We start from the raw sequence: 27,324 nt of genomic DNA on the forward strand, positions 1-27,324 counted from the left end.
GGGCACGTACCAAAAATAAATAAATAAATAAATAAATCAGACAATTCTTTCATAAATAAATAAATACATAAATAAATAAATAAATAAAAATCATTTTTCCCTCAAGATTTCAGAGCAGTGTTTGAAGTATTTTATCATTTGTATATATTCAAATTTCTTTCTATAATAATAAGATCCTCTTTTAGAATGCTTTTAAAAAATATGGTGTAATTCTCACTTCCTCATTTGGCTTTCTAACAGATGACACTCCCAAATTTATTGCTTTCCCACTGATTTTTATTATTAAGTAAGAATACCGATAACAACAGTAATGACTAATGTCGTCATGCATTAGGCACCAATCTGAGTACTTTAAGTAGATCAACACATTTAACCCTCATATCACCTCCAGTTGGCATTATTTGCCTCCATTTTATAGATGAAAAACAAAACAAAACTGAGTGTCAGAGAGGTGGCCTCACCCAAGGTTGCACTGCTAAGAAGTGGCAGAGCTGGCTTCCAACCCAGGCAATCCAATCCAGCTTCAAAGCTTACACCACTGCCCACAATGCCAGGGCCTTCCTAATTGTCAACAGAGAGGATTTTATTCTTTTATTTCTGGGTGAGTTCTGAAATGTTTGTGTGGAGACAAAAGCATGCATAATTGTTTTCCTGATTTGTTTTAAACTTGACAACCATATAGACTCTTATAGTGTTCTCTGGGATAGAAAATGGTGAGAGGCAAAGGTTTCTGTGTTGCTGGGGATAGTCAGGAGATTATACTTGGATGCTCTGTCAAAGCCCTTCAATAAGCCAGTCAACAAACACCTTCCGTGTCTCCAGCTCTGCTCTAGTGCTTGGGATGAAAGTGAATCATACAAGGATGCTATTGTTTGTATCCTATAAGGTTGCCCTCATTTATGGCATCTGGATTCTATGGGGAAGAATAGATAATAAGCATGGAAATACAAAATAAATAAGATTGTGTTGGGGCGTGAAAAGTTCTCTGAAGAAAACCATACAGGTCTTTTGAGGTTTTGTTGTGAAGGGGAATAGAGAACTGTGGGAGGGTTTTGTTATTGTCTAGAGAGGTAACATTAAGGTATGTTTGTGTGCTATTGAGAATGATTCATTTCCTGTGGAGCAAGTAACGATGCATGAGAAAGAGTGAATAATTGTCATAACTAGAGAGACATGCATGTTGGGGGTGGCTGCTACTGCCCTCCCGGAGGTAGAGGCCAGGGATGCTGCTGAACTTCCCACAGTGTACAAAACGACCCCTCACAACAAAGAATCATCTGATTCAAAATGTCAGTAGCGTCAGTTCAGAAACCCTGATCCAGGGCATGAGTGACCGAGGTGGAGCAGAGGAAGAGATTGGAGATGAGATCAATAATTGAGAGATCAAAGTGGGAAATAAATTATGTTAATTCTGAAGTTGCCAGAATTTACATAGGAAGAATGATGACAGGCAACATGGTGCAAACACTTTCAATGAGTGAAAGGTAGTGACTAGGACATTGGGAGATGATTGTAGAAGAAGGGGAGGCAGATGATACAGTCTGATGTCACGCTCTTCAGAGGAGTCGGAATTTTGAAGTAGAAAGTAGAAGGAATGGGCCCTGGCTGGTTTGGCTCAGCGGTTGGAGCGTCGGCCTGCGGTACAGAGAGACCCGGGTTCGGTTCCCGCTAAGGGCACGTACCTCGTTTGCAGTTTGTCCCCGGCCCTGGTTGGTCGTGCGGGTGGCAGCCACTCGATGTGTCCCTTCACATCGATGTTTCTCTCTCTCTCTCATCCTCTCTCTCCTTCCCGCTCTATTTGAACAAAAAATAGAAAAATGTCCTCGGGTGAGGATAAAAAAAAAAAAAGAAAGTAGAAGGAATGGTATGTAGGTGCCTGTAGGGAGTACCTGAATGTCCTAAGGCTCCTGGAATGTGGAAGGAGAAAAAGCTCCTTCATGATCAAACTACAGGGGATATCCAGGTCCAGATAAAGAAGCCAGAGCCAGCTTTCTTTTTCTTTTTTTTATTAATTAATTTATTTATTTTTGTTACAGATGTTTCTCCTTTTTCTTTTTTTTAAAAACAAATTATTTATTTATTTTTTTGTTACAGATATTTTACCTTTTTTACCCCATTGGCACCCCCCTCCCCACCCCACCCCCGCCCCGTCCCCGGCTTAGTTGTCCATGTCCATTGGTCATGCATACATGCATATAAGTTCTGTGGTTTATCTCTTCCCGCCCCCCCCACCCCCTCTTCTGAGGGATGTCAGTAGGTGCCCTACTTCCATGTTTCTGGGTCTACCATATTCCTCAGACTGTTATGTTCATTATATTCCGTATATAAGTGAGATCATGTGGTAATTGTCTTTTTCTGCTTGGCTTCTTTCACTTAGGATAATACTTTCCAGGTCCCTCCATGTCGTCTCAAAGGATAAGAGATCTTTCGTTCTTACCGCTGCATAGTACTCCATTGTGTATATGTACCACTGCTTTTTTATCCATTTGTCTACTGATGGACACTTTGGCTGTTTCCAGATCTTAGCTATTGTAAATAGTGCTGCTATGAACATGGGGGTACATATGTTCTTCCTGATTGGTGTTTCAGACTTCTTAGGGTATATTCCTAGCAGTGGGATCACTGGGTCAAATGGAAGTTCAAGTTTTAATTTTTTGAGGTAACACCATATTGTTTTCCATAGTGGCTGCACCAGTCTGCATTCCCACCAGCAGTGTACTAGAGTCCCCTTTTCTCCACACCCTCTCCAACACTTGTTTGATGATTTGTTGATGGTGGCCATTCTGACTGGTGTGAAGTGATACCTCATTGTTGTTTTAATTTGCATCTCTCTGGTGATTAGTGATGTTGAGCATTTCTTCATATGTCTTTTGGCCATTTGTATGTTCTGTTTAGAGAGGTGTCTATTCAGCTCCTCTGCCCATTTTTTAATTGGGTTTTTTGTCTTCCTTCTGTTGAGTTGTATGAGCACTCTATATATATATTGGAAATTAACCCCTTATCTGATACATCATTGGCAATGATGTTCTCCCATACAGTGGGTTGCCTTTCCATTTTGATGATTGTTTCTTTTGCTGTGCAGAAGCTTTTTAGTTTGATGTAGTCCCATGTGTTCATTTTTTCCTTTGTTTCTGTTGCCTTAGGTGATGTATCAGTGAAAAGTCTGCTCCGTATGATGTCTGAAATTTTGTTGCCTACATTTTCTTGTAGAATTTTTATGGATTCATGAGTCACATTTAAGTCTTTTATCCATTTTGAGTTTATTTTTGTGTATGGTGTTAGTTGATGGTCTAGTTTCATTTTTTTGCATGTAGCTGTCCAATTTTCCCAACACCATTTATTAAAGAGGCTGTCTTTACTCCACTGTATGCTCTTGCCACCTTTGTCAAATATGAATTGAGCGTATTGCCTTGGGTCCATTTCTGGGTTTTCAGTTCTGTTCCACTGGTCTATATGCCTGTTCTTGTGCCAGTACCAGGCTGTTTTGGTCACAGTCACTTTGTAGTATAACCTGATATCTGGTATTGTGATCCCACCTACTTTGTTCTTCTTTTTCAAGATTGCTGTGGCTATTCAGGGTCTTTTTTGGTTCCATATGAACTTTTGAAGTATTTGTTCTAGTTCTATGAAATATGTCGTTGGTATTTTGATGGGGATTGCATTGAATCTGGAGATTGCTTTGGGTAGTATGGACATTTTAATGATGTTAATTCTTCCAATCCATGAACAGGGTATGTGCTTCCACTTTTTTATATCTTCCTCTATTTCTTTTTTCAATGACCTATAGTTTTCTGCAAATAGGTCCTTTACTTCTTTGGTTAAGTTTATTCCTAGGTATCTTAATTTTTTTTGCACGATGGTAAATGGGATTGTTTTTTCAGTTTCTCTTTCTGTGAGTTCATCATTGGTGTACAAGAATGCCGTCGATTTCTTGATGTTAATTTTGTATCCTGATACTTTGCCAAATTCATTTATTAAGTCTAGTAGATTTTTGATGGAGTCTTTAGGGTTTTCTATGTATAATATCATGTCATCTGCAAATAATGACAGTTTCACTTCCTCCTTTCCAATTTGGATCCCTTTTATTTTTTCTTCATGTCTGATTGCTGTGGCTAAGACTTCCAGTACAATGTTAAATAAGAGTGGCGAAAGTGGACATCCCTGTCTTGTTCCTGTTCTTAATGGAAATGTTTTTAGTTTCTGTCCATTGAGTATTATGTTGGCTGTAGGTCTTTCATATATGGCCTTATTATGTCTAGATAGGATCCCTCTATTCCTATATTGCTGAGCGTTTTTATCAGAAATGGATGCTGGATTTTGTCGAATGCTTTTTCAGCATCTATTGATATGATCATGTGGTGTTTATTCTTCATTTTGTTTATGTGGTGTATCACGTTTATTGATTTGTGAATATTGTACCAGCCTTGCATCCCTGGAATGAATCCCACTTGGTCATGGTGAATAATTTTTTTGATGTATTTCTGGATCTGATTTGCTAATAGTTTGTTCAGGATTTTGACGTCTATGTTCATCAGGGATATTGGCCTGCAGTTTTCTTTCTTCGTAGTGTCTTTTTCTGGTTTTGGAATTAGAATTATGCTGGCCTCATAAAACAAGTTTGGAAGTCTTCCTTCTTCTTGAATTTTTTGAAATAGTTTGAGGAGAATGGGTGTTAGTTCTTTTTTGAATGTTTGGTAAAACTCTCTGGTTAGGCCATCTGGGCCTGGGCTTTTGTTTGCTGGGAGAGTCTTGATTACCTCTTCAATTTCCTTAGTTGTTATTGGTCTGTTCAAGTTTTCTATCTCTTCCGGGTCTAGTTTTGGGAGACTGTGTGTTTCTAGAAATTTGTCCATTTCGCTGAGATTGTTGAATTTGTTGCCATATAGTTGTTCATAGTAGTTGTTAATGATCTTTTGTATTTCCATGGTGTTGGTTGTTACTTCTCCTCTTTCATTTCTGATTTTGTGTATTTGGGTTCTCTCTCTTTGTTTCTTGGTGAGTCTAGCTAAGGGTCCATCAATCTTGTTTATCTTTTCGAAAAACCAGCTCTTTGTTTCATTGATCCTTTGAATTGTTTTTTTTGTCTCTATGCCATTTATTTCTGCTCTGATCTTTACTATTTCCTTCCTTCTACTTGCTCTGGGGTTTTCTTTTTGTTTGCTTTCTAATTCTTTAAGTTGTGAGGTTAGACAGTCAATTAGACATTTTTCTTGTTTTTTGAGGTAGGCCTGCAGTGCTATGAACTTCCCTCTCAGAACTGCTTTTGCTGCATCCCATAGATTTTGTGTTGTGTGTTCATTTTCATTGGTTTCCAGGGAGTTTTTAATTTCTTCCTTGATCTCCTCAGTGACCCATTCATTGTTTAATAACATGCTATTTAGCCTCCATGTGTTGAAATATCTTTGCATGTTCTTGTTGCAATTGATTTCTAGTTTCATGCCACTGTGATCTGAGAAGATGCTTGATATGATTTCAATCTTCTTGAACTTGTAGAGATTTAGTTTGTGTCCTATCATGTGGTCTATCTTTGAGAATGTCCCATGTGCACTTGAGAATGTGTATTCTGTTGTTTCGGGGTGTAATTCTCTGTAGATATCTATTAAATCCATTTGGTCTAGTGCTTCATTTAGAATCTCTGTTTCCTTGCTAATTTTTTGCCTAGAGGATCTATCCAGTGGTGTCAATGGGGTGTTGAAGTCCCCTGCTATGATTGTATTGTTGTCTATTTCTCCTTGGAAGTCCTCCAGAAGATTTTTAATATATTTTGGTGCTCCTATATTGGGTGCATATATGTTTATCAAGGTTATACTATCTTCCTGTTGGATAGATCCTTTCAATATTATGTAGTGGCCTTCTTTGTCTCTAGTTATGGTCTTCATTTTGAAATCTATTTTATCAGATATGAGAATTGCTACCCCAGCTTTTTTTTGCTTTCCATTTGCTTGGAAAATTTTTTTCCGTCCCTTCACTTTTAACCTATGTGAGTCTTTTGTTGAGAGGTGGGTCACTTGTAAACAACATATAGATAAGTCATGCTTTCTTATCCAATCAGCTACTCTGTGTCTTTTTATGGGAGCATTCAATCCATTTACGTTTAAGGTGATTATTGATATGTACTTATTTATTGCCATTTTTGTTTAGTGTGGTTCTATTTTTCTTCCCATTTCTACTGCTAATTACAGCAGTCCTTTTAACATTTCTTGCAGTGCTGGTTTGGTGCTAATGTATTCCCTTAGCCTTTTTTTGTCTGGGAAGCTCTTTATTTGATCTTCTATTTTGAATGATAGCCTTGCTGGGTAGAGTAGTCTTGGATTCAGATTCTTGTTTTTCATGACTTTGATTACTTCATGCCATTCTCTTCTGGCCTGTAGTGTTTCTTGTGAGAAGTCAGCTGAGAGCCTTATGGGGGTTCCTTTGTAGGTAACCTGTTGCTTATCTCTTGCTGCTTTTAGGATTCTCTCTTTGTCTTTAATTTGTGGCATTTTAATTACTATGTGTCTTGGTGTGGGCCTGTTTGGGTTCTTCTTACTTGGGACTCTTTGTGCTTCTTGAACTTGAATGCCTTCTTCCTTCACCAAATTAGGGAAGTTTTCTCTCACTATTTTTTTGAATATATTCTCTATCCCTTGCTCATTTTCTTCTTCTTTGGGGACTCCTATGATGCGAATATTATTACGTTTCCAGTTGTCCCATAGTTCTCTTAAGCTGTCTTCCTGTTTTTTAATAGTTTTTTCCTTTTGTTTTTCTGATTGGTTGATTTTTTTCTACCCTGTCTTCTAATTCACTGATTCGGTCCTCAGCTTCCCCTACTCTGCTTTTTAAACCTTCCAATGTGTTTTTCATTTCTAATATGTCATGTTTTATCTCTTCTTGATGGTTTTTAATTTCCAATTGGCTTATTTTCAGTGTCTCTATGTCCTTACTCATGCTGTTGAGCTTCCTCAAGATCATGGCTCTGAATTCTAGCTCTGTTAACATGCCTAATTGCTCCACATTGATCTCATGTTCAGTGGAGGTCTCTTGCTCTTTCTTTGGCTTCTGTTTCTGTGTTTCACCATTTTGGCTATCACTGTGGGCTTTGAAGCCTGTCAAGTTTTTTCTGTGGGTGTTGGTGTTCTGCTGTTTGTGGCTCCCTCTCCTGTGTTTAGATGAGCGAGGGAGGACCCGCATTGAACACCACTGTCAAGTCTTACTTTCCTCGTTAAAGTTGCCAGCCCAGGAAAGGTACTGTTATCCTCTAGCTTTTTGCCTGGAGGCTATCAGTCGAGGTTACTTGATGAGTTTTGGGTTGTCAATTGATTGAAAAGCTCCCTCAGGTGCTCAGCACAAGGGGATTTCCCGAGGGTGGGGCAGATGCTGGTTGTTAATGAGCTTCAATTAGCACTTCAATGGCCCACAGGGTGGGGTTGGGTCTCGAGGGAGGGGCTGCTGCCTCTCCTCAGAGCCCTGGAAGGAGCAATATGGCCACCGTCCTGCGTGGCTGCACTCAGCAAAAGCTCTGAGTGCCGTCCAAATCCCGAGTGTCCCGACACAGTTCCAGTCCAGTCTGCCCTCCCTCTGCCAGAGCCCAAGGTGAGTGGCTGTGGCTGTTTTAGCCTCTGTCCTGGCTCTGCGCTGTGGAGCCGCCTGGGAGTGTAACCCGAGGGCGCTGCTCCCAGCTAAGGCCGCTGCCGAGCTGCCGACCGTGGGCTCCCAGTCAAGGCGCAATCCTACCAGGATGGAGTCAGTGTCCCTCATTGTGTGGTCCTCTCAAGCTGCTTTTCTGTTGGTTTTTCCCGTCAATTTGTCTGTGTTATAGTTGTAATTCCAGTTTGGTTCTGGGAGACAGTCTGTGTAGCTTCCGTTCACTCCGCCGTCAATTTTCCTCTCTCCTCTTTTTCAAGTTCAGTGGAGGCCAAGGCATAATATGGAACAGAGCACCAGTGTCTTTGGAAGATTCTATTAAAAGCTGATTTTTCTTTCCAGACAGTGATTCCTGACACCTCCGGCTGAGCCATTGGGTTTCAAGTATTGTATAAAACTGTAGTTCTCAAAGTGGGGTTCCCAAACCAGCAGCATCATCCTCACCTGGGAATTCACCAGATACATATTCTTGAGTTCCACCCCTGACTTACTGAATCAGAAACTGTGGGGATGGGCCCAGCAATCTTTGCTTTAGCAAGATCACTAAATGATTCTGCTCAATGCTGAAGTTTGAAAACTATTGATATAAAAGTAAAACTGGCTGATTAAAGGAGAAAGAAACCAGTATTTATTGAATACCTACTATAATCTAAAGCTTTGTGTACTTAATATCATCTAATTTTAATAGGATCCCAGGGAGGTAGGTATTGGGTGTTGTTATCTCATTTTTTAAAATTGTAGTAATATATATATATGTAGATATATATATATATATATTACTACACACATACATATATATATTACTACAATTTTTAAAATGAGATATGTATATGTATGTATATACATATATGTATATATGTGTATATATACATATACATATACATGTATACACACACACACACACATATATATATACACACACACACAAATTTTTCTATTTTAATCAATTTTAAGTGAAGGATCCAGTGGTATTAATTGCATTCACAATGTTGTAGAATGCAACCATCACCACTATCCATCTCCAACACTTTTTCATCACCCCAAAGAGAAAATCTGTGAACATTAAATATTAATTCCTATTTCTCCTTACCCGCATCCCCAGGTAACTTCTAATCTACTTTTTGTAGATTTGCCACTTAATATAAGTGGAATCATATAACATTTGTCCTTTTGTATCTGGCATGTATCTGGCATATTCACTTAGCATACTGTTTTCAACACTCATCCATGTTGTAGTATGTATCAGAATTTCCTTCTTTTTTAAGGCTGAATAATATTCCACTGTATGTGTACACAACATTCTTCTGTTGATGCTTTTGGTGGACACGGGTTGTTTACATCTTTTGGCTATTATGAATAATGCTGCAATAAATATTGGCTTACAAGTATCTGTTTGAGTTTCTGTTTTTAATACTTTTGTGTTATCCCATTTTTTAAGTGATAAATTAAGGCTCAGACAAAGCAAAGTGGCCATAGCTAGGAACTAGAACAGAGCAGTCTGATACCATAGCTCCACCCACCAAACCCACCGTCTAAAAGGGCTGGTCCCATTTACCACCTGTGCCACAAGCTTTACTGGGTTATCTGTTACTCAGCATGTGTGTGTGTTTTCCTGATTGTCTTTTATTTTTCTTCCTTGAAGGATACTAGTTCTACAAATGTTTCCAAGAAACCCTTGCCAGAAATAAGCCGAATTAACCCGTCCTGGACAGAACAATGGATGGCAGTGACAAGTGGAAGTGATGAACGTGAAGTGGCTAAGAGGTGGCTCTGTCTGATAATTATCTACCACTTTTATTTGGCTCTGGAACCATGGTCATTTTATCCTAGACATAAGAAAGAGGGTTTGGCTTTGTTGCGAAGGCATTTGCATTTTAACCATGACTCTCTTATGCCACCCCTTTGTTTGAAGAAGTCATTAACTTATTCATTGATTCTGTCAACTTAACAGAGGTGTACAGGATAGGGGAAAAGGTTTACAGTTATTCCTATGGGAAATGTACAATAATTAATAAATTGTAATACAAGAATAAACTTTGTTTTACGCACTCACAACTATAAGCCTACTTTTCTCTCTCCCCTGTACTGAGGGCATACAATATCCCAGGCACCTTGATAGGTGAGGGAGATATAGGAGCATTTTTTATATCTTCTCTGGTGCTCCATACATTTCTGTGTTCGGAAGGATGGCTTTTATTTAAGTCTAGATGACCTGATTAAGTCAACCATGAAGGCTCTTGGTGAGATCTAGCAGTCAACATGCACAAAGAATTACCAGCATTTGGAGGACTCTTAGAAGAATCACAACTTTTGTTAATAATGATTCCACATTAATTATATATTCAGACATCAGATATAAGGAGGCTTTACAGTATGTTATGACTTAACCCTTGTGTTGTTGCTTTTGCAGCGAAATTAGATTGATATTTTCATCTCCTGCTTGTCTGACTGCAAGTTTTTTAAAGAAAAGGTAATATTTACATGGGGTTTACCTTCATTTGAAACACTGGGGAATTTTTTAAATGAAATCTTTCGAGTCAATCATTTCAATTTGTGAATTTTGTTATCTACAAATAAAATGTCCAACATAGAAAACTCCATAGGTTGTTACAAAACTCTTCCATTTTGTAGAGTAATTTTCTGTTAGACCATTATTAAATTGTAGTTCCTAATTCACATTGTTTAGTTCCTCAACCCTGCCCTCCTCTGTTCTCTGACTGGGAGGAAGGGTGTTTTTTTCTGGATCTTTGTTTCTGAGTATCAACTCATTGCTTTGGTCCTTAGAGGCCAAAGCTATACTTGGCAGTTCTTATTGTGGTGGGATCAATAAGGAAAACAGATCCTATTTATCTTGAAGTAATCTTACTACTGCAGAGGAAAATCTACATTCTCTCTCATTTGATTAGACACTTGGTCTGACCCAGTCGTTTAAACAATTCCTTTGCAAAATGCTCAACAATTGGTCTTCTATTTCTTCCCCTCCTTCTATGCTCATCAGTACTGTGACTAAGATTCATTCAAAGATAACTGGAGGCATTTGAAACATTTTAAGTGTATTTGAACAAATATTGATTCAAATGGGGCAGTGCCAAACTGGAAGGAGTGAGGAGCACTCTGCAGACAGGAGCCAGGGGAAAGACTGATGTAGAAAAAGTGCAGAAGCAAAGAAAGGAAATTACTTGGCTGGCCATAACTTTAAGCCTAGTTGGCTGTTTGTAACTGCTTCTCCTTAGGTTTTTTGTTTGTTTGTTTTATCCTTACCCGATGACTTTTTTTTATTTATTTTTTTGCATTTATCTTCAGATAGAGCAGGAGGGGGAGAGGGAGGAAGAGAGAGAGAGAGAAACATCGACATGAGAGAGACACATCAAGTGGTTGCCACCCACACGACCCCAACTGGGGCCGGGGACAAACTGCAACCGAGGTACGTGCCCTTAGCGGGAACAGAACCCAGGACTCTCTGGTCCGAGGGCTGAAGCTCTAACTGCTGAGCCAAACTGGCCAGGGCTTGTCCTTAGGTTTAGATTTCATAACTCTGAGGCATTTACAGGCTTAGATTTTGTCTGTTCATGTAGGTCTCTATGGCATTAGAGCCACCATAGTCTAATGGCTTCCTTGTTTATTTAAACAGTATACAAAGGAGGAGAAGGGGGGATAACAGGATGAAGGGGCCCTTAGGCTGCCCTCTGCCTTCTCTGGAGGCAGGTGCCCTGCTGGTCTACCTACAGTAGATATAACTCATTCCAGTCCTTCACTAGATCAGGTCCCATCCCTCCCCTTGTTGAGTTGGCTCACTGGTTCAGAAGATGCTTGTTGTACACATCTTGTAACCCCTCCAGGTTTCAAAGTCATGCTAATGAAATAGTATAATCCCAAAGTAATGTAAATGTAGATCATAATTTTTCAGGTGGTGCTTGCTTACCCCCTGTTGCAGCTCTTCCTTGCCCCTACAACAGCTCAGTTGTCCCATTGGTTCTTCTTTTTCTTTTTTTTTTTTTCAATTACAGTTTACATTCAATATTATTTTGTATTATTGTCCTATTGGTTCTTAACCCAGCTTCATTCTCAGCCACTCCAACAGCTTCACCTGGGAACCAGAGAAGCCCCGGGAAGTTAACTGCCGTGGTTTCCCACTGGCAGCTTATGAGGCAGGATCTTTCTAGAGCTCAAAAGAGCGTCCCTGTTCATCTCTGGGCAACTGGACGAAGGCGGGAGAAGAGAAAGCGGGACACTGCCTCCCCCTGTGTGTCTCCCCTTTGCTTTCCTCTTCTTGCCATCCTTCCAGGCTGGGAGTGAAGGGCCCTCCCATACAATTGCCTTCTTTCTTCCCTACTCTAAGAAAACTTCTTTCTACACTAAGAATATTATCTTTTTTTCTCTAGTTCTCCACTTTAAAAAAAAATGTATTGTTGACAGTATTACAGATGTCCCCCGTTTTCCTTCCCTTTGTCCCCTTCCACCTAGCTCCTGCCCAGGCCCAGGCCTTCCCCACAGTACTGTCTGTGTCCATGGATTAGGCATATGTGCATATATGTTCTCTGGTGAATCTCTTCCTGTCCCCTCCAACCCCCACCCCTCTAAAGTCTGTCATTCTGTTCCATGTACCCATGCCTCTGGACCTATTAAGAATATTATCTTTTAAAGTGGAAATGAACCCTCCCAAAAGTGATGAACCTCAAGGTTTGGTCTTAAGATGTCAAAGGCTGAAAAGGAGAATATATTTTTACCATACTTTGATTTAGTACTTGCTTAATATATTAGCCCAATATATTAATTAATATTGATTTATTAATCCAGCAAGGATAAAGTATTTCTTGCTAGAACATTATAAAGACAAATTGTTTGGCAGAAAGCAGGCTCTCCTCAGACATCACCAATACAACCTAGGGAGGCAAGACCCCTATACAAAGCTTTGGTAGTGTTTCTGAGGGGGAAGGCCAGGTTGGAATTTATTAATAATTGGTAGTTTTGTTTAAGGCACATTTTTCAATGTGGGAAGGGGACACTGGGGGCTTGATTATGACTGGGAAAAGACACAGGGATCCTGGATGTATGGAGACAGCAAAGCAAGAATTTTGAGGCAAGAGATTCAAAGAACTTGGCAAAACTGTCTGTTGATGCTTGCCATTGAAGAGTTAATTGGTCTTTTCAGGAAGTTCCTATAATGAATAATCAAGCCATTTGCTTGGGCAAGTGTCTCTTGGAATAGGAAAGTTATGCTTATGAAACAGTACAATCCCAAAGTAATGTAAATGAAGATGGTAAGGAATATGTATGTGTGTGTGTGTGTGTGTGTGTGTTTGTGTGTTGGGAGGGAGTATGTAGTTTCAGTTCTCTGTGCACTGGCTGAGAGTTGGGGTAAATGCTATCAGTTCTCAGATGCACCATATAAAATTTTGCTGTTATTGTAGCCCAAATTTGTAGCTACTCTTGAGATAGTAAATTGTTACCTACTGTCTTTTAGCGGAACATAAATTCCATGTATTTTTTTTTTTTTTATGCCAAAGAAATTGATTAATTTGAAAGGAGGTAAGCATTAAGAAAAAAAGTTTACATCTGAAATGTACTAAAATAAAACTAAATAATGATATATGAAGCTTAGAAATATTCCTTTTTATTTGTTTATGTGGCTTTTTTTTTTTTTTTTTTTTTTTCATTTCTTATATCCAAAGAGAATCTGGAGAAACGAATTCCGTTGATGTGGACTTACAAATGGCAAATGATACCTTCGAGAAGTTAACAAAAAAGGAATGGATTTCTTCCATGGTAATAGTCGATACCTACTTGAAAAATAGAGCAATAGAATTTCCTTACAGGAACCAATATGATTGCACTTTAATTTTGTTGGGAGCTGAGTGAGGGGCACCTGAGATGGGAGGGCAGTGTTCATTTTGTGGTTGTTTTATTGGAGAAATGCATGAGTTACCTTTCTCCATTGCTAGTGGGAGTGGGGTTCTTGGGGTACTGCAGGAATAAGCATTTCCAGAGGCCCCCATAGGATGAGATGGGATAGAAAGCTTTATTTGCATGGAATTACATCCTTCGGTTTCCAATCCTGGAGTGTTATAACGTGTCAGTGAGATAACCAGAGACGCACAGCCAAATTGTAAAGGAGCACTTCATTACACCGGCGGGCTGGGGGGTACAGCTTCCCCAGATCCTCAGCCCCGTTCTTCTTGCTCATCTGATTCTAAAGACAGAAGCCCTATCCCCCTTTTGCCCCTCCCTCAGGGGACCAGTACAATAGTAGGTGTGACAGCAGTTACAGAAGTCAAAATTAGCATTATTCACTGGGCTCATGATTTGCAGTTTCCAGTACTTGATACTCAGCTGCAAATACCTCCCAACACATGGGGCAACTATAACCTTAGGCAAAATTCCTTTACTTCTAGGGGATAATTAACCTATTATTGGAAAAATACTGAGGAAAGTCCACTGATGATCAAAATGGAGTCATTTAGTCATCTTAGCCAAGGGGCCTACATAAGAATGGAATCTAGTCGCCTTAGCCTTGGGCCCAGGTCAGGAGGAGGTGCAGCTGGGGATGCAGTAGATGTAGAAGCAAAGCCAGTGTTCAGAGTTTGAGTTCCGTGATGGAGCTGGGTCCAGCGCAGCCTTAGACTAGTTGCAATCCACTAGTTCATTATGGAAGGTCCGCCTGGCTGTGGACCACGTGGGTGAAAGCAGGAGCGTGAGAGCACCCCCTGCAACAAGAGTCCTAAGAGAAACAAGAGGGCAAGAGAGACAACTCCTTTGTTTAGGAGATAAGTATCTTCAATCTTTCCATGCTTGCAGTGGCCATACCTACTCTGGCCAATGACCGGTTCCCAGGTGTGACTGACAGGCAAGTACCTTCCCTATGTCACTCAAGCTTTACTGGGAATGTGTCTATTCTTTCCCTGTCCGGTCCCTTCCCTTAGAGATCTGAGGGTAATAGACTGGAAGCTTTACATCTTCCTGGCAAAGCTACACAAATGAATGCCCATGATGTTTAGCCTTCCCCTTGGTCCCTTCCTATTATTTATAACAAGTTCATTACAGTGGTATCAGTTGCTATATTCCAGACACTGTATCAAGCACTGGCTCTTATTTTCTCTGTGAACACTTAAATGTACAGTATATGACAATACTTTTATTTATTTATTTTACTTAAAAATTTTTTTTTCTATGATTAGAGAGAGGAAGGGAGTGAGAGAGAGAAACATCGATCAGCTGCCTCCTACACACACCCCAACTGGGAATCCAACCCACAACCTAAGGTATGTGTCCTGATTGGGAATCAAACCTGCCACCTTTTGGTGTACGAGACAACGCTCCAACCAACCAAGCCACACCAGCCAGGGCGACAATACTTTTATTTTCAATATGAGAAAACCAATACTTGAAAGGCAAATAACCTCTGGCGTGACAATGAAAAGAGCACTAATTTGGGAAAACAGATCATCCTGGACTGGAGGAATGAAAAGGCTGGTCTCTATTTTGAAATGAATCTCAAATCTAGTTGAGGTCAGTCTGCTACTGATTCATCCCTTCTCCTCTTTGGGTCAAATTTTCTTTACTTATAAGTTGAATTCATCTTTAAGGTCCATCTATTCCAACTTAATACTTTGTAATTCTGGGTTGTGTAGGATGGGAAAAAAGCCTTTTCCCTATACCAATTTAGGTCCGTGTGTTTGGGGGCCTGTGAACTGACAGTAGATAGATGAACAGGAGCACAGAAAACAAGTTTTATCCCCATGCACGTGGAAGCATTCAGATGAAAGGGCTCCACAAACAGCTGGGCAGGGGGTGGGGAGCTTATATACTAACTTAAAAGGGAAAGAGAGGCGGGGAGAAAGGGAAAACAAATGGAGTTCTTGGGGAGACAAATGGGCTTCTGCAGGGGGGGGGAGGGGGTGTAAATGAAAGATATGACAGCTTGTGATAGTGTTTGTTTAAGCAGTTTCTCATCCAAGTGCAATTGAAGCTTGCCCACCGGCCGGAGACGAGGTTTGTGGCTGCTTTACTCTTGGAAGCCTTTAGTCAGATAAGGGAAGCTCTTAAGGTTTTTTCCTGCATCAGCTGTATCTCAGATGTCTTCAGTTTAAAGTCATCTTTATACCATTTCGAGTCCCTACATTTGGAAGGTAAAGGGGGAGGGTGTTCCTGAATGTGCAGTTAGATACTATATTTTTATTTTCAAGATGAAGAAGAATAGTATATGTTATCAAGTATATTTTTAAAATAAATTTATTTAGGTGAGATGGGAGATAAGTTGGGGTGCTATTCCCAGTGTGAATTCCAAAGAACATTAGTTGCACAGAATGCTCCATGAAAAAGGATTCTGAGTGAAACAGCTTTGGAAACACTGCATACTCTTGTGAACTCATGATGCACTTAGTAAATCAAAGATTGTATCATATACCAAAAAAACCTCTAGCTTTTTTTGCCTTATTTTTCTCAAAGTTATTTGACTATGTGATACTATTTTCCCATATACACTTTCTAGTATTCCACAGAAATCATGATCTGGACATATGAGAAAACAAATTGTAAGAACATTAATGTAATAATAATAACAGATAGTAGTTGACAGTTTATTGTTTCATATATCATCTTACTTAACCCTTATATCATGTACAGGCAGACACTATAATTAAGGGTATCTAAGATCTGCCCTGGCCGGTTTTGCTCAGTGGTTAGAGTGTCAGCCTGCGTACCAAAGAGCCGTGGGTTTGATTCTGGTTAAGGGCACATACCTGGTTGCGGTTCAGTCCTCAGCTCTGGTTGGGGTCATGCAGGAGGCGACCAATTAATGTGTCTCACATCAATGTTGCTCTCTGTCTCTCTCTCTCTCAGTCTCTGCCTTCCACTCTGTCTGTAGATAAATGGGGAAAAAAGTATCCTTGGGTGACGATTAAAAAAAAAAAGAGTATTTAAGACCTATTAGATAGAATAAATAATGCTAGCTATTGTCACAAACAATTTCTCAACTCTAGTGGCTTACCACAGTGAAGATTTCTTTCCCACATCATAGTCCCGTGAGGGTTGGAAGATCAGAGGCACCTATAGAGGGGAAACATTTTTTCCTTCTATCCATCTTAGTTTCATTGGCTGGGGCCCTACAAATCAGACTGAGGAAAGACAGATAAATAGGTGAAAAACAAACAAATGTATTCACGAGTGCATCCTTCATAAACACTCAGTAATCAGAACTTTAAAAGGGTGGTTAGAACTTGGGCTTATATAGCATCTTAGTAAAATAATTTTGTAGAGAAGTGATCAAACAAAGGAAAATGACTTTGAGTTTCTAGAGGTGACAAATTGTGGGAAGGCAAATATGTGGGGATACTAATGGTACATAGGGCTAGTTAGTGAGGTTTGTGTGGACTCCTCAGTGCCAGCTCATGTCCGCTGATAAGGTTGTTATCCCCTTCCTGGTACAGGGAGTTTGGGCGGGAGGACATCTTCACAAAATGAATTTATAATCAGTTTTTGGATACATTTCAAAATACGCAGATATTACTTTATTCACTACTATAGGATGTCCTTTAGGTAGAGGGAAGCCAGAAAACTTGTTCTATGTTTGTTTTTTCTTACTTGCTTTCAGCTTAAATGATCCTCATGCCAGAGTGGCATATTTTGAGGTGGCATATTCTGCTACCCCTTTTTCTTCTGCACAGTTGAATTCAGGAGTGACGCAGGCTCCTTCTTTCTGGGCTGTGGGCCAGTAGATCTTTTGTGTTTGGTTGGCAGACTATGAAGGAGAGTATGTAAGGTCGCATGAGAGGTTTCAGGGAGGCGTGCTGGGAAGTGTCATACATCACTTTCACTCATATTGTGTCAGCTAGAGCTCAGTCACATGGCCCTAACTGCAGGGGAGGCTGGAAAATACCATCTTTCTGTGAAACCAGGAGGAAGCTGCAACAAGATTGCTGAGGTGAAGATATGGCATTTTCTCTGCCAGGGTTGATTTTCAGTCAGGTAGATCTGGTTATGGATCCCTGCTGTCACTTTCTAATTGAGCAACCTCCATGAGTCAGTAAGTACATGCACATGTGATTTACTTTGATTTCCTCATGCACACCAATATAAAATAGGGAGGATGGCTTTCACATACCACTTCAGGGGCATTTGGAATACAAGGAGTGATGAACAATAGGTTTCAGGAAAACTAAATGATGATTCCAATTAGAAAGTGGTGGAATGAAACCTCTGGTCCCAAAACTTATCCTGGGCCTTTCTCTGACCCTGTTTCAACTGCAGATGACTACATGTCTCAAGGATAATCTACTCAGAGCTCTTCCATGCCATTCTCTGTATCGAGAAGCATTATCCATTTTCCTTCTGCTCCCACAATGTCCTGTGATGCACGATTCTAGGAACTGGGAAAGTCTGGTGGTTCCATTTGCAAAGGCTGTTTGTGAAATGCGTGATCGATCTTTACAAGTCCTGAGTAAGTGTGATTACTTTCATGTTACTTTATTGGAACTCTCAATAGAGAGTCACTGTCTGAAGTAATTGTAGCAAATTTTTTATTTTTATTTTTATTTTTTTATTTTATTTTATTTTTTTTAATCCTCTCCTGAGGACATTTTTCCATTTTTTGTTCACGTAGAGTGGGAGGGAGAGAGAGGAAGAGAGAGAGAGAGAGAGAGAGAGAGAGAAACATTGATGCGAAAGGGACACATTGAGTGGCTGCCACCCGCAGGACCAACCAGGGCTGGGGACAAACTGCAACCGAGGTACGTGCTCTTAGCGGGAACCGAACCCGGGTCTCTCAGGACCGCAGGCCGACACTCTAACCGCTGAGCCAAACCGGCCAGGGCTGTAGCAAATTTTGAGTACATGGTATGTGAACACAAATATTTGAGTACATGGTATGTGAACACAAATATTTGAGTACATGGTATGTGAATTATTGAAAAGAGAAGCCTAAAGCTATTATAATCATTACTGTTATCATACAAGGCATGTATAGTTCTTAAACTTGAACATGGCTTTGGCATCAGAGTTTAATAACCATAGAGGATTCAGTCAAGATAAATCCACTTAAAACTTTTTGCTCATGTTGTTTTAAAATGTTAGACATTTTAACCAGAGGTGATGGAAAATAAATGTTAAGCTTTTTGTTCTTGTTGTTTATTTTATTCACTAATATAGGATATCTTTTTACAATTTTAAGCTAGTGTTCAAAATTCAAAGCTTAAAAGGTACAAAGGATATATATAGTGATATATAACCTACCCAGTTTCCCTCTCAGAAACCAATTACAGAGTACAGTTTCTTGTGTAATCTTTGAAAGATATTACATTTATAAACTTATAGAAATGTTTTTTTTTGTTTGTTTTTTTTTATGGTAGCATACTGTTCACATTCTTTGACAACTTGCCTTTTCCCATTTAACAGTATATCATGGAAAGCATTCTGTTATTGGATCTATAGAACTGTCTTACTCTATTTATAGCTGAATAGTATTCTATTGGGAGGATATACTATGAATAATTGTTTCTAAACTTTTGCTATTATAACAGTGCTAACATGCATTTCTTTGTCCATATATAAGTTTACACAGTCAGGGAAAATTCCAGAAAGCAAAATTACTGGGTCATATTGTATATGCATTTTAAATTTTGAGAGATTTTGCCAAATGACCCTCCACAAATCTGGGCCACCACGTTGCCCAACTTTAAGTGGCCACCATCCACATGGTAGTCTACATGCACCCTTGGAGTCAGGCAGCACAGCAGCCTGGGCAGAGGATGTATCAGTTTACCTTCATCAACAAATATGAGAGTATCAGCCCATGCATTTTTCTACAATGTTTTCAGACTTTGGTTTTTCCCATTCTGAAAAAAATAATATCTGAAATTTTAATTTTGTCATTATGAGTGAGGTTGTGCTGTTTTTCTTATGTTTCAGTTCATTTTTATATCATATTTTGGGGACTATCAGTTCTTCCCTCTTGCCCATTTTTCCATTTTTTGATAGTATTTTTATTCTTTATTTAAGAGGTTTTAAACTATTAAAGCAACTAATCCTTTATCAACAATATGAGTTACAAATTTTTATTTACCAATAATATGATTTACAGTGATTTTTTTTGTTAGGTTATTTATTTATTTATTTATCTATTTAATTAACAGGCTTTATTCACTTTTTCTTGTATAAAATTATGTTGTGGCCACAGCTGGAGCCTGGGTCCTCTGCACAGAAACTCTGGTGTGGGTCTTTACAAGATGTTGGTGAATTCCTGATATGGAGACTTGGTGAACACAGTCTCTTTGCAGAGATCGGGGGTGAGATAACTGTAGGTCTTGAGAGGGCATCAAAGGTGGCCTTGGCAAAGTTGCCCAGGGTGGCAGTGCAGCCCTGGCCGCGGTGTAGCAGTGGTCAATACCAGCCATCATCAGCAACTTCTTGGGTACAGGAGCTGAGACCATGCCAGTGCCCCTGGGCGTGGGGATGAGGTGCACCAGTACAGAGCCACAGAGGCCAGTCACCTTGCAAGGGACAGTATGGGGCTTGCCAATCTTGTTCCCCCAGTAGCCTCGCCACACAGGGACGATAGAGAGCTTGGCTAGGATGATGGCCCCACGGATGGCAGTGGCTCTTCCTTCGAGCACTTAACGCCCAGACCTACATGTCCATTGTAGTCCCCAATGGTGACAAATGCCTTGAACTGGGTCCTCTGGCCAGCGCGTGTCTGCTTTTGCACGGGCATAATCTTCAAAACCTCATCCTTGAGGGATGCTCCCAAGAAAAAGTCAATGATCTCAGATTCCTTGATTGGCAAGGAGAAAAGATAGATCTCCTCCAGGGACTTGATCTTCATGTCCTTGACCAGACGGCCCGCTTGGTGACAGGATCCACTCCTTGTCCTCTGTCTTGTCTCCGTGAGCTCTGGCAGCAGCTGAGGCCCAGGCAGGGTCGGGCAGCCACCGGTCCTGGATGCGGCCGCCAAATCCTCGGCAGAAGCCTCCGCGGCCTCCCATTCCAGGGCCCCGAGCCCCCGAGCCCCCGGGCCCCCGGGCCCTTCTGCAGCACCAGCGTCATCTGCCATTTGGTGTCTCCTCGGGAAAGAAGCTTGTTAGGTTATTAAAGCTGTTTTTACTCTGTGGTATTTTTGTTATGCATAATTATTTTTAAACATTTTTATGAAGCCTACTATAGTAACATTTTTTCTTTATGGTTTCTGAGTTTAGGTCATACTTCAAAAAGACTGTCTCACTCTGAAACAAAGAAACAAAAATTCTCATGCTCCTACTAGAATTTTTATTGTTTCATTTTTGTATTAAAATCTTTGATCCATATGGAGTTTATCTTGATTAAATTTTTTTTCTGGATCAGCTTCCACTTGTCTCCAGACATTTATTGAATGATCAGTTTCATTCCCACTAATATGCAATGCCATCTTTATCATATACTAAAGTGTCATGTGCATTTGGATCTATTTATGCTGCATTGATCTGTTTTTCATGCATTTGGGTCAAACTATTTTAATTACATTAGCTTGGTAATATATTTTAATATTTGATAGGTTTGTTTACTGTCCTTTAAAGGTACAGTAATCTAGATGGTAACCTCGGTGATATTAAAATATTGTTATTGATATAATTTTAAAATATATTCATATATACTAGGTGTTTATACAGTCTGAAGACAGATCATATTTTTTACAGATTGAAAATATCCTTGATGACATATTGTGTGTGTGTGTGTATTCACTTATGTATATTTTCAGATTTTATAAATAACTTACAGAATTTTCTGTTTGAAAATCATGAAACCAATCAAGCAATTGAGCATAAATTTGAACCATCAACACATTTCTTTAGACCCCTGAATTTGAACTTTTAATTCCAATGATATTTAATCAGGGAATTTTTTTTTCTGTGAGTAATAAATGTTGTCCAGGATGATATCCTTAGAAAACATATTTTTTTATGGGTTATGCAATCAGAAATGGAAAATGTCATATATTTCTCACATTAAAGAACCCAGTAGAAACTGAGGGAGGTTTTGGGGGGATGAGGGAAGTATATATTCATCATGACTAATTTTACATCCCTCAGAGCAGTGTTGGGCATCTTTACAAGAACCTTTTCTCAACACACTGGTCCAGATGCTTAAAGCAGCCATCGATGCTCAATTGAAATATTGGACTAAAACAGATCAGAGTCACTGCAATGTCAAAGCTCTTCTAGGAATGATGAAAGAAGTGTATGAGGTAAAGTTTCATCTAAAGGAATGTATCTTACTAAGTCAAAATCTCTTAGGTCTCAGCCAATCAGAGTCTTGTTTTGTTATGTTTTTCATAACAGAAAGAAAATAGTTTACTCAGCCTTAATAATTCAAAAATGCACTTGTTTTGCTAACTTGATAGACTCTGGAGGAATATATTACATATTATGTTATATTTTAAATGCACAAATACTACTCAAATATGAGAGCGATTTAGCATTTCATTAGCGTACATCGTAGAAGCAACCTGAGATTAGGCTACTAATAAACTTAATGATTATTAGGGAATAGAGAGGAGCCAGTGCATTTTAAATAAAACAAGAGATTAAATTGATATCATTCAATTAAGAAATTAGGTAAAATAAGATGCTTTTACAAATAAATTGCTAAGTGGCAATCAAAGCAAATTTCACCGCAAAGTCTCAATCTCAGTAGAAAATATTACATACAAGAGTTAGTGCTTTTCAAAAGCACTAATATAGTACTGATATTTCTATAGTATATTTCTTTTTTTCTGCAGCTTTATTGAGATATAATTGATATATAACATTGTGTAAGTGTAAGGTGTACAGTGTGTTGACTTGATACACTTATGTATTACAAAATGATTAACATACTAGCTTTATTTGTTTATTCATTTAGTTAGTTAATCCTCACCTGAGGGTACTTTTTTCCATTGATTTTTTGAGAGAGTGGAAGGGAGGGAGGGAGGGGAGAGAGAGAGAGAGAGAGAGAGAGAGAGAGAGAGAGAGAGAAACCGATGTGAGAGAGACATATTGATTTGTTACCTCCCGCACCCTGAATCAAACCAGCAACCAAGGTACATGCCCTAGACTGGGAATTGAACCCTCAACCCTTCAGTGTGCAGGCTGATACCACTGAGCCATGTGGGCCAGGGCAACACCATAGCTTTAGCTAACACCTCCATCACCTCACATACTTACCATTTCTTTATTTAGTGGTGATAACACTAAAGATCTACTCTCTTAGCATAATGTCCTCAGGGTCTGTTCATGTTGTCACAAATGTAAGGATTTCCTTCTTTCTCATAGCTAATATTCCATTTTATTTATATATATATTTATTTATATATGTATATATATATAACATATTCTTTGTCTAGTCATCCATCTATGGATGCTTAGATTGTGTCTCTATCTTGGCTACTGTAAACAAGGCTGCAATAAACATGGGGGTGCAGAAATCTCTTTAAGACAGTGATTTAATTCCCCTTGAGAAGTGGGATACTGGATCATATGGTAGTTCTGTTTTTAATTTTTTGAGAAACCTCCATGCTGTTTCCATAGTGGCTACACCAATTTACATTCCCACCAACAGTGCATACGAGTCCCTTTCTCTTCACATCCTCACCAACACTTATCTCTTGTCATTTTGATGATAGCCATTCTAACAGGTATGAAGTGATATCTTCTTGGTTTTGTTTTGCATTTTGCATTTCCCTCTTGGCTATCTGACTAGAAATACCTATTCGGTTTCTCTGCTCATTTTATAGATTGGTTTTTCACTCATTTGTATGAGTTCTGTATATATTTTAGATATTAATCCCTTATCAGGTATATGATTTGCAACTTTTTTCTCCTGTTCCATAGGTTGCCTTTTCATTTTATTGACTTTTTCTTTTGCAGTGCAGAGGCTTTTTAATTTGATGTAGTTCATTTATTTAGTTCTGCTTTTGTTGCTTGTGCTTTTGGTGTCATATACAGAAAAATCATTGCCAAGACCAATGTCAAGGAGCTTTATCCTTATGTTGTCGTCTAGAAGTTTTATGGTTTTAGGTCTTATATTTAAGTCTTTAATCCATTTTGAGTTACTTTTTCGGGCTGGTGTGAGATAGGGGTCTAATTTTATTTTTCTGTGTATAGTTATCTAGTTGTCCCAGCTGCATTTATTGAAGAGACCATCCTTTTCCTATCAAGTATTCTTGGCTCCCTTGTCAAATATCCAAGGATTTATCTCTGGGCTCTCGATTCTGTTCTATTGGTCTATATGTCTATACTGTTTTGATTACTGTAGCTTTGTAGTAGTATAGTTATAAAGAACCAGCTTTGTTCTTCTTTGTCAGGATTGCTTTGACTATTCAGGGTCTTTTGTGGTTTCACACAAATTTTAGGATTGTCTTTTTTTACTTATGTGAAAAATGTTGTTGCAATTTTGAGAGGAATTGCATTGACTTTATAGATAACTTTATGTAGTATGGATATTTTAACAATATTTGTTTTTCTAACCCATGAACACAGGATATCTTCCATTTCTTTGTGTTTTTTTCAACTTCTTTTATCAAAGTCTGTACAAATCTTTCACCTCCTTGGTTAAATTGATTTCTAAGTATTTCAGTGGTTGTCATGCTATTGTGAATGACCATTTGGAGTCTTAAGAAGAAAACCATGAATCATGTGGAGTCAGATATTTTTTAAAATAATGTATAAAAGAGAAATGTTTGGCATGAAAGACTGAGGATTTAAAAAGTGAGAAACTTTATGAGGACTTAAATGTTCTGTAATGGACTTCTCTCTGTGATGTGTACTTCTCATTTCCAGTATTAGTTATTTACCTTTTTCTTTTTCTCCTGGGTCAGTCTTACAAGGAAGTTGGGGATTTTTGTTATTGTTGTTTTTAAGAACCAACCTTTTAAATTTATTTATTTATTATTATTATTTTCAATCACACTTTATATTCAATATTATTCTCTATTAGATTCAGATGTACAGCAAAGTGGTTAGAAAATCATGTACTTTAACCCTGGCTGGTTTGACTCAGTGGTTAGCGTGTCGGCCTGCGGTCCAGAGAGACCCGGGTTCGGTTTCCGCTAAGGGCATGTACCTTGGTTGCAGTTTGTCCCCAGCCCTGGTTGGGTTGTACGGGAGGCAGCCACTCGATATGTCCCTTTCACATAGATGTTTCTCCCTTTCTCTCTCTTCTTCTCTCTCCCTCCCACTCTATCTGAACAAAAAATGGAAAAAATGTCCTTGGGTGAGGATAAAAAAGAAAATCATGTACTTTACAAAGTACCCTCAACTCATGCCATGCTGCTTCAAGTACTCAAGAACCAACCAATTTATTTGTTGATCTCTCTCTTGTACATCTACTTTTTCTCTCCTTAATTTATGTTCTTAGATTCTTTATTTCCTACCTTCTATCTTTTGAATTCATTTAGATTGCTGATTTTCCAGCATATATTTCTCTGAAAGGTCTTCTTGAACCCCTTAAGTCCTTCTCCAGTGAGAAACTAGATCCTAGATGCCTGATCTACTAGACCGTGGATCACTGATTGGCAGTTTACACCCATGGGCAGCTTATTGAAGCACATCCACACTCACATGTTACATATTGTCTATGACTATTTTGTGCTACAAAATGGCAGGGTTGAATAGTTGCACTAGAGAATATAGGGTCCCATTCTCAAAATATTTACTGTCCAGAATTAAGAAACAATTTGCTGACTATTATACTAGACAGTATGCTGTGTGTAAGCCAGGGCAATTTTTAGCTTATATTTTGTCCTGTACCTGGCAAATAATGTGTATGAAATTAATATTCATTAATCAACGGAAAAAGAGCTGAATTTAGCAAAAGTACCTTGGATTTTTATGCTGCTTTTATTCTCAAGATCTAAAAACTGTTTTCAGTAACCCTGTGCCCTAAGAACTGTTTTTACTATCTCCATTGCCAATATCTTATATATTTTACAATATTTGTGAAAATTGGAGAAAATATAAGCACCATGGAAGTTTTATAGAACTTGCACTGGGTTTGTAGAGATCTGTTCTGATTACATATATGATAGCTACACACACACACACACACACACACACACACACACAATCATATATATATAATATATATATAATGGGGACTAAATAATATATTGATAATAGTGAGAGTCACAGGTCATATTCTCTTTAAGGTAAACAAAGTTAACTGTCAACTACCAGAGAATACTTTCCACATAAATGAACTCTCCAATTTCTTGGACTTTCCTGAAAAAAGAAGAATATTCTTTAGAGATAACAAGCAGGTATGAGTAACATTTTTACTTCTGAATATTTTCATACTTTAAAGGGGGACACATTAGTAGCTATGTAGGTATCACGTTGACAAATACATATTTGAAAATATTCTTACTGCAATGCTGAATTTGCTAAATTAGATAATCATTGAAAACTTAAACATTTTTTACTCATGAAACAAATGCATTTTCTTAGAAATTTGTTTCCAAGTAATTTGGGGTCTTAAAAACAGATTCCAGAAAGTATAGAGGGAAATAACTTAGGTGATGAGGTAAAGGAATAAAGTTTTTATCTACTTTTAATTATCAAAACTGTTATCTCTGTTTCTTAGATACTTGAAGGAAACTGCACGCCTATTATTTTCAGTGATTATCCATTTATCTTTAATATGGTCTCCAAAATTAAATTATGGCAAGCTGATTCCATGTTTAAAAAACTGGTATGTATGCCTTATATTTTTTCATTATGTAAAATTTCAAACGTATACAAAATAGAGGTGATGGTGTAATGAACCCATCACAAAGTTTTAGCAGTCATTAACATTTTGCCACACTTTCATTTATTACTTTTGTTATTTTTGTAGTTGTTAGTATTTTTACTGAATTATTTAGAAGCAAATCTCATTTTCTTTTCACCTCTCCATGCTTCAGTGCGTTGGTTGTTTCACTCTTACTTTTGCTGAGATTCATCAGTGAGTTCAGTTGGTGACCACATGATATTCCCATTGTAATGTTCCCCAACAGCCTTTTATTTAATCATTTCATCCATTGTTTTGGTTGAACTTTGCAAAAGTATGATATTTCTAATATTCGTTTCTTGCAAAGTTATGAACTGAATTCTGTAAAGACCTTCTCCTCATCCATCAGGGCTCTTTTGCTGCCCTGAAAAATCATCCATATAGGAAGGTAGAGCGATGCTTAATCCTTTTTCTGTAATTAGTAAATGTTCTGTGCATAGAGGTTGTACCAATTTATGTTACTACCAGTAATGTGCGAAATGCCTCTTTTACACTAAAACCAATACAATGTTACCAAGCATGTAATATTTTCCAATTCTATGTGTTAACCATGATATTTCAATTTAATGTTAATTTACATTTCTCACTACTATATGATGTCTGAGTAGTCACTTTTTTAAGGTAATATCCATTGTTTTCCTACTATAAGCAATACTGAAATGATCATATAAATGCTCTTTTTCTCTCTTCTATCAGTTTTAGTGACCATATTATATTCTTAGTTGTGAGTCTTTGGATTTTCATATTTGCTCAAGAGTCTTGGAGTTTGAGCCCAGCACAAGGCTCAGTGGTTGAGCGTCGACCCATGCACCAAGAGGTCGCTGGTTCAATTCTCAGTCAGGGCACATGCCCAGGTGGTGGGCCTGATCCCCAGTGGGGGGCATGCAGGAGGCGGCCAGTCGATGTTGTCTCTCATCAGTGTTTCTATCTCTC

The 27,324-nt window shown here is 38.6% G+C and overlaps 1 protein-coding gene across 1 annotated transcript in view; it reads left to right on the plus strand.

The window, feature by feature from the left end:
* Positions 1-27,324, plus strand: part of LOC118619750 (probable E3 ubiquitin-protein ligase HERC6) — a 68,615-nt gene that overhangs the window by 19,970 nt on the left and 21,321 nt on the right. The window contains exons 9-15 of the mRNA XM_036246383.1: positions 9,266-9,387; positions 10,034-10,093; positions 13,296-13,389; positions 17,869-18,058; positions 21,678-21,832; positions 25,772-25,882; positions 26,206-26,313. Coding sequence (XP_036102276.1) covers positions 9,266-9,387; positions 10,034-10,093; positions 13,296-13,389; positions 17,869-18,058; positions 21,678-21,832; positions 25,772-25,882; positions 26,206-26,313 — 840 coding nt within the window. The remainder of the gene's footprint in view (positions 1-9,265; positions 9,388-10,033; positions 10,094-13,295; positions 13,390-17,868; positions 18,059-21,677; positions 21,833-25,771; positions 25,883-26,205; positions 26,314-27,324) is intronic.

This window comes from Molossus molossus, unplaced genomic scaffold (genome assembly GCF_014108415.1).
Source record: "Molossus molossus isolate mMolMol1 unplaced genomic scaffold, mMolMol1.p scaffold_m16_p_1, whole genome shotgun sequence".
NCBI classification, from domain to species: domain Eukaryota; kingdom Metazoa; phylum Chordata; class Mammalia; order Chiroptera; family Molossidae; genus Molossus; species Molossus molossus.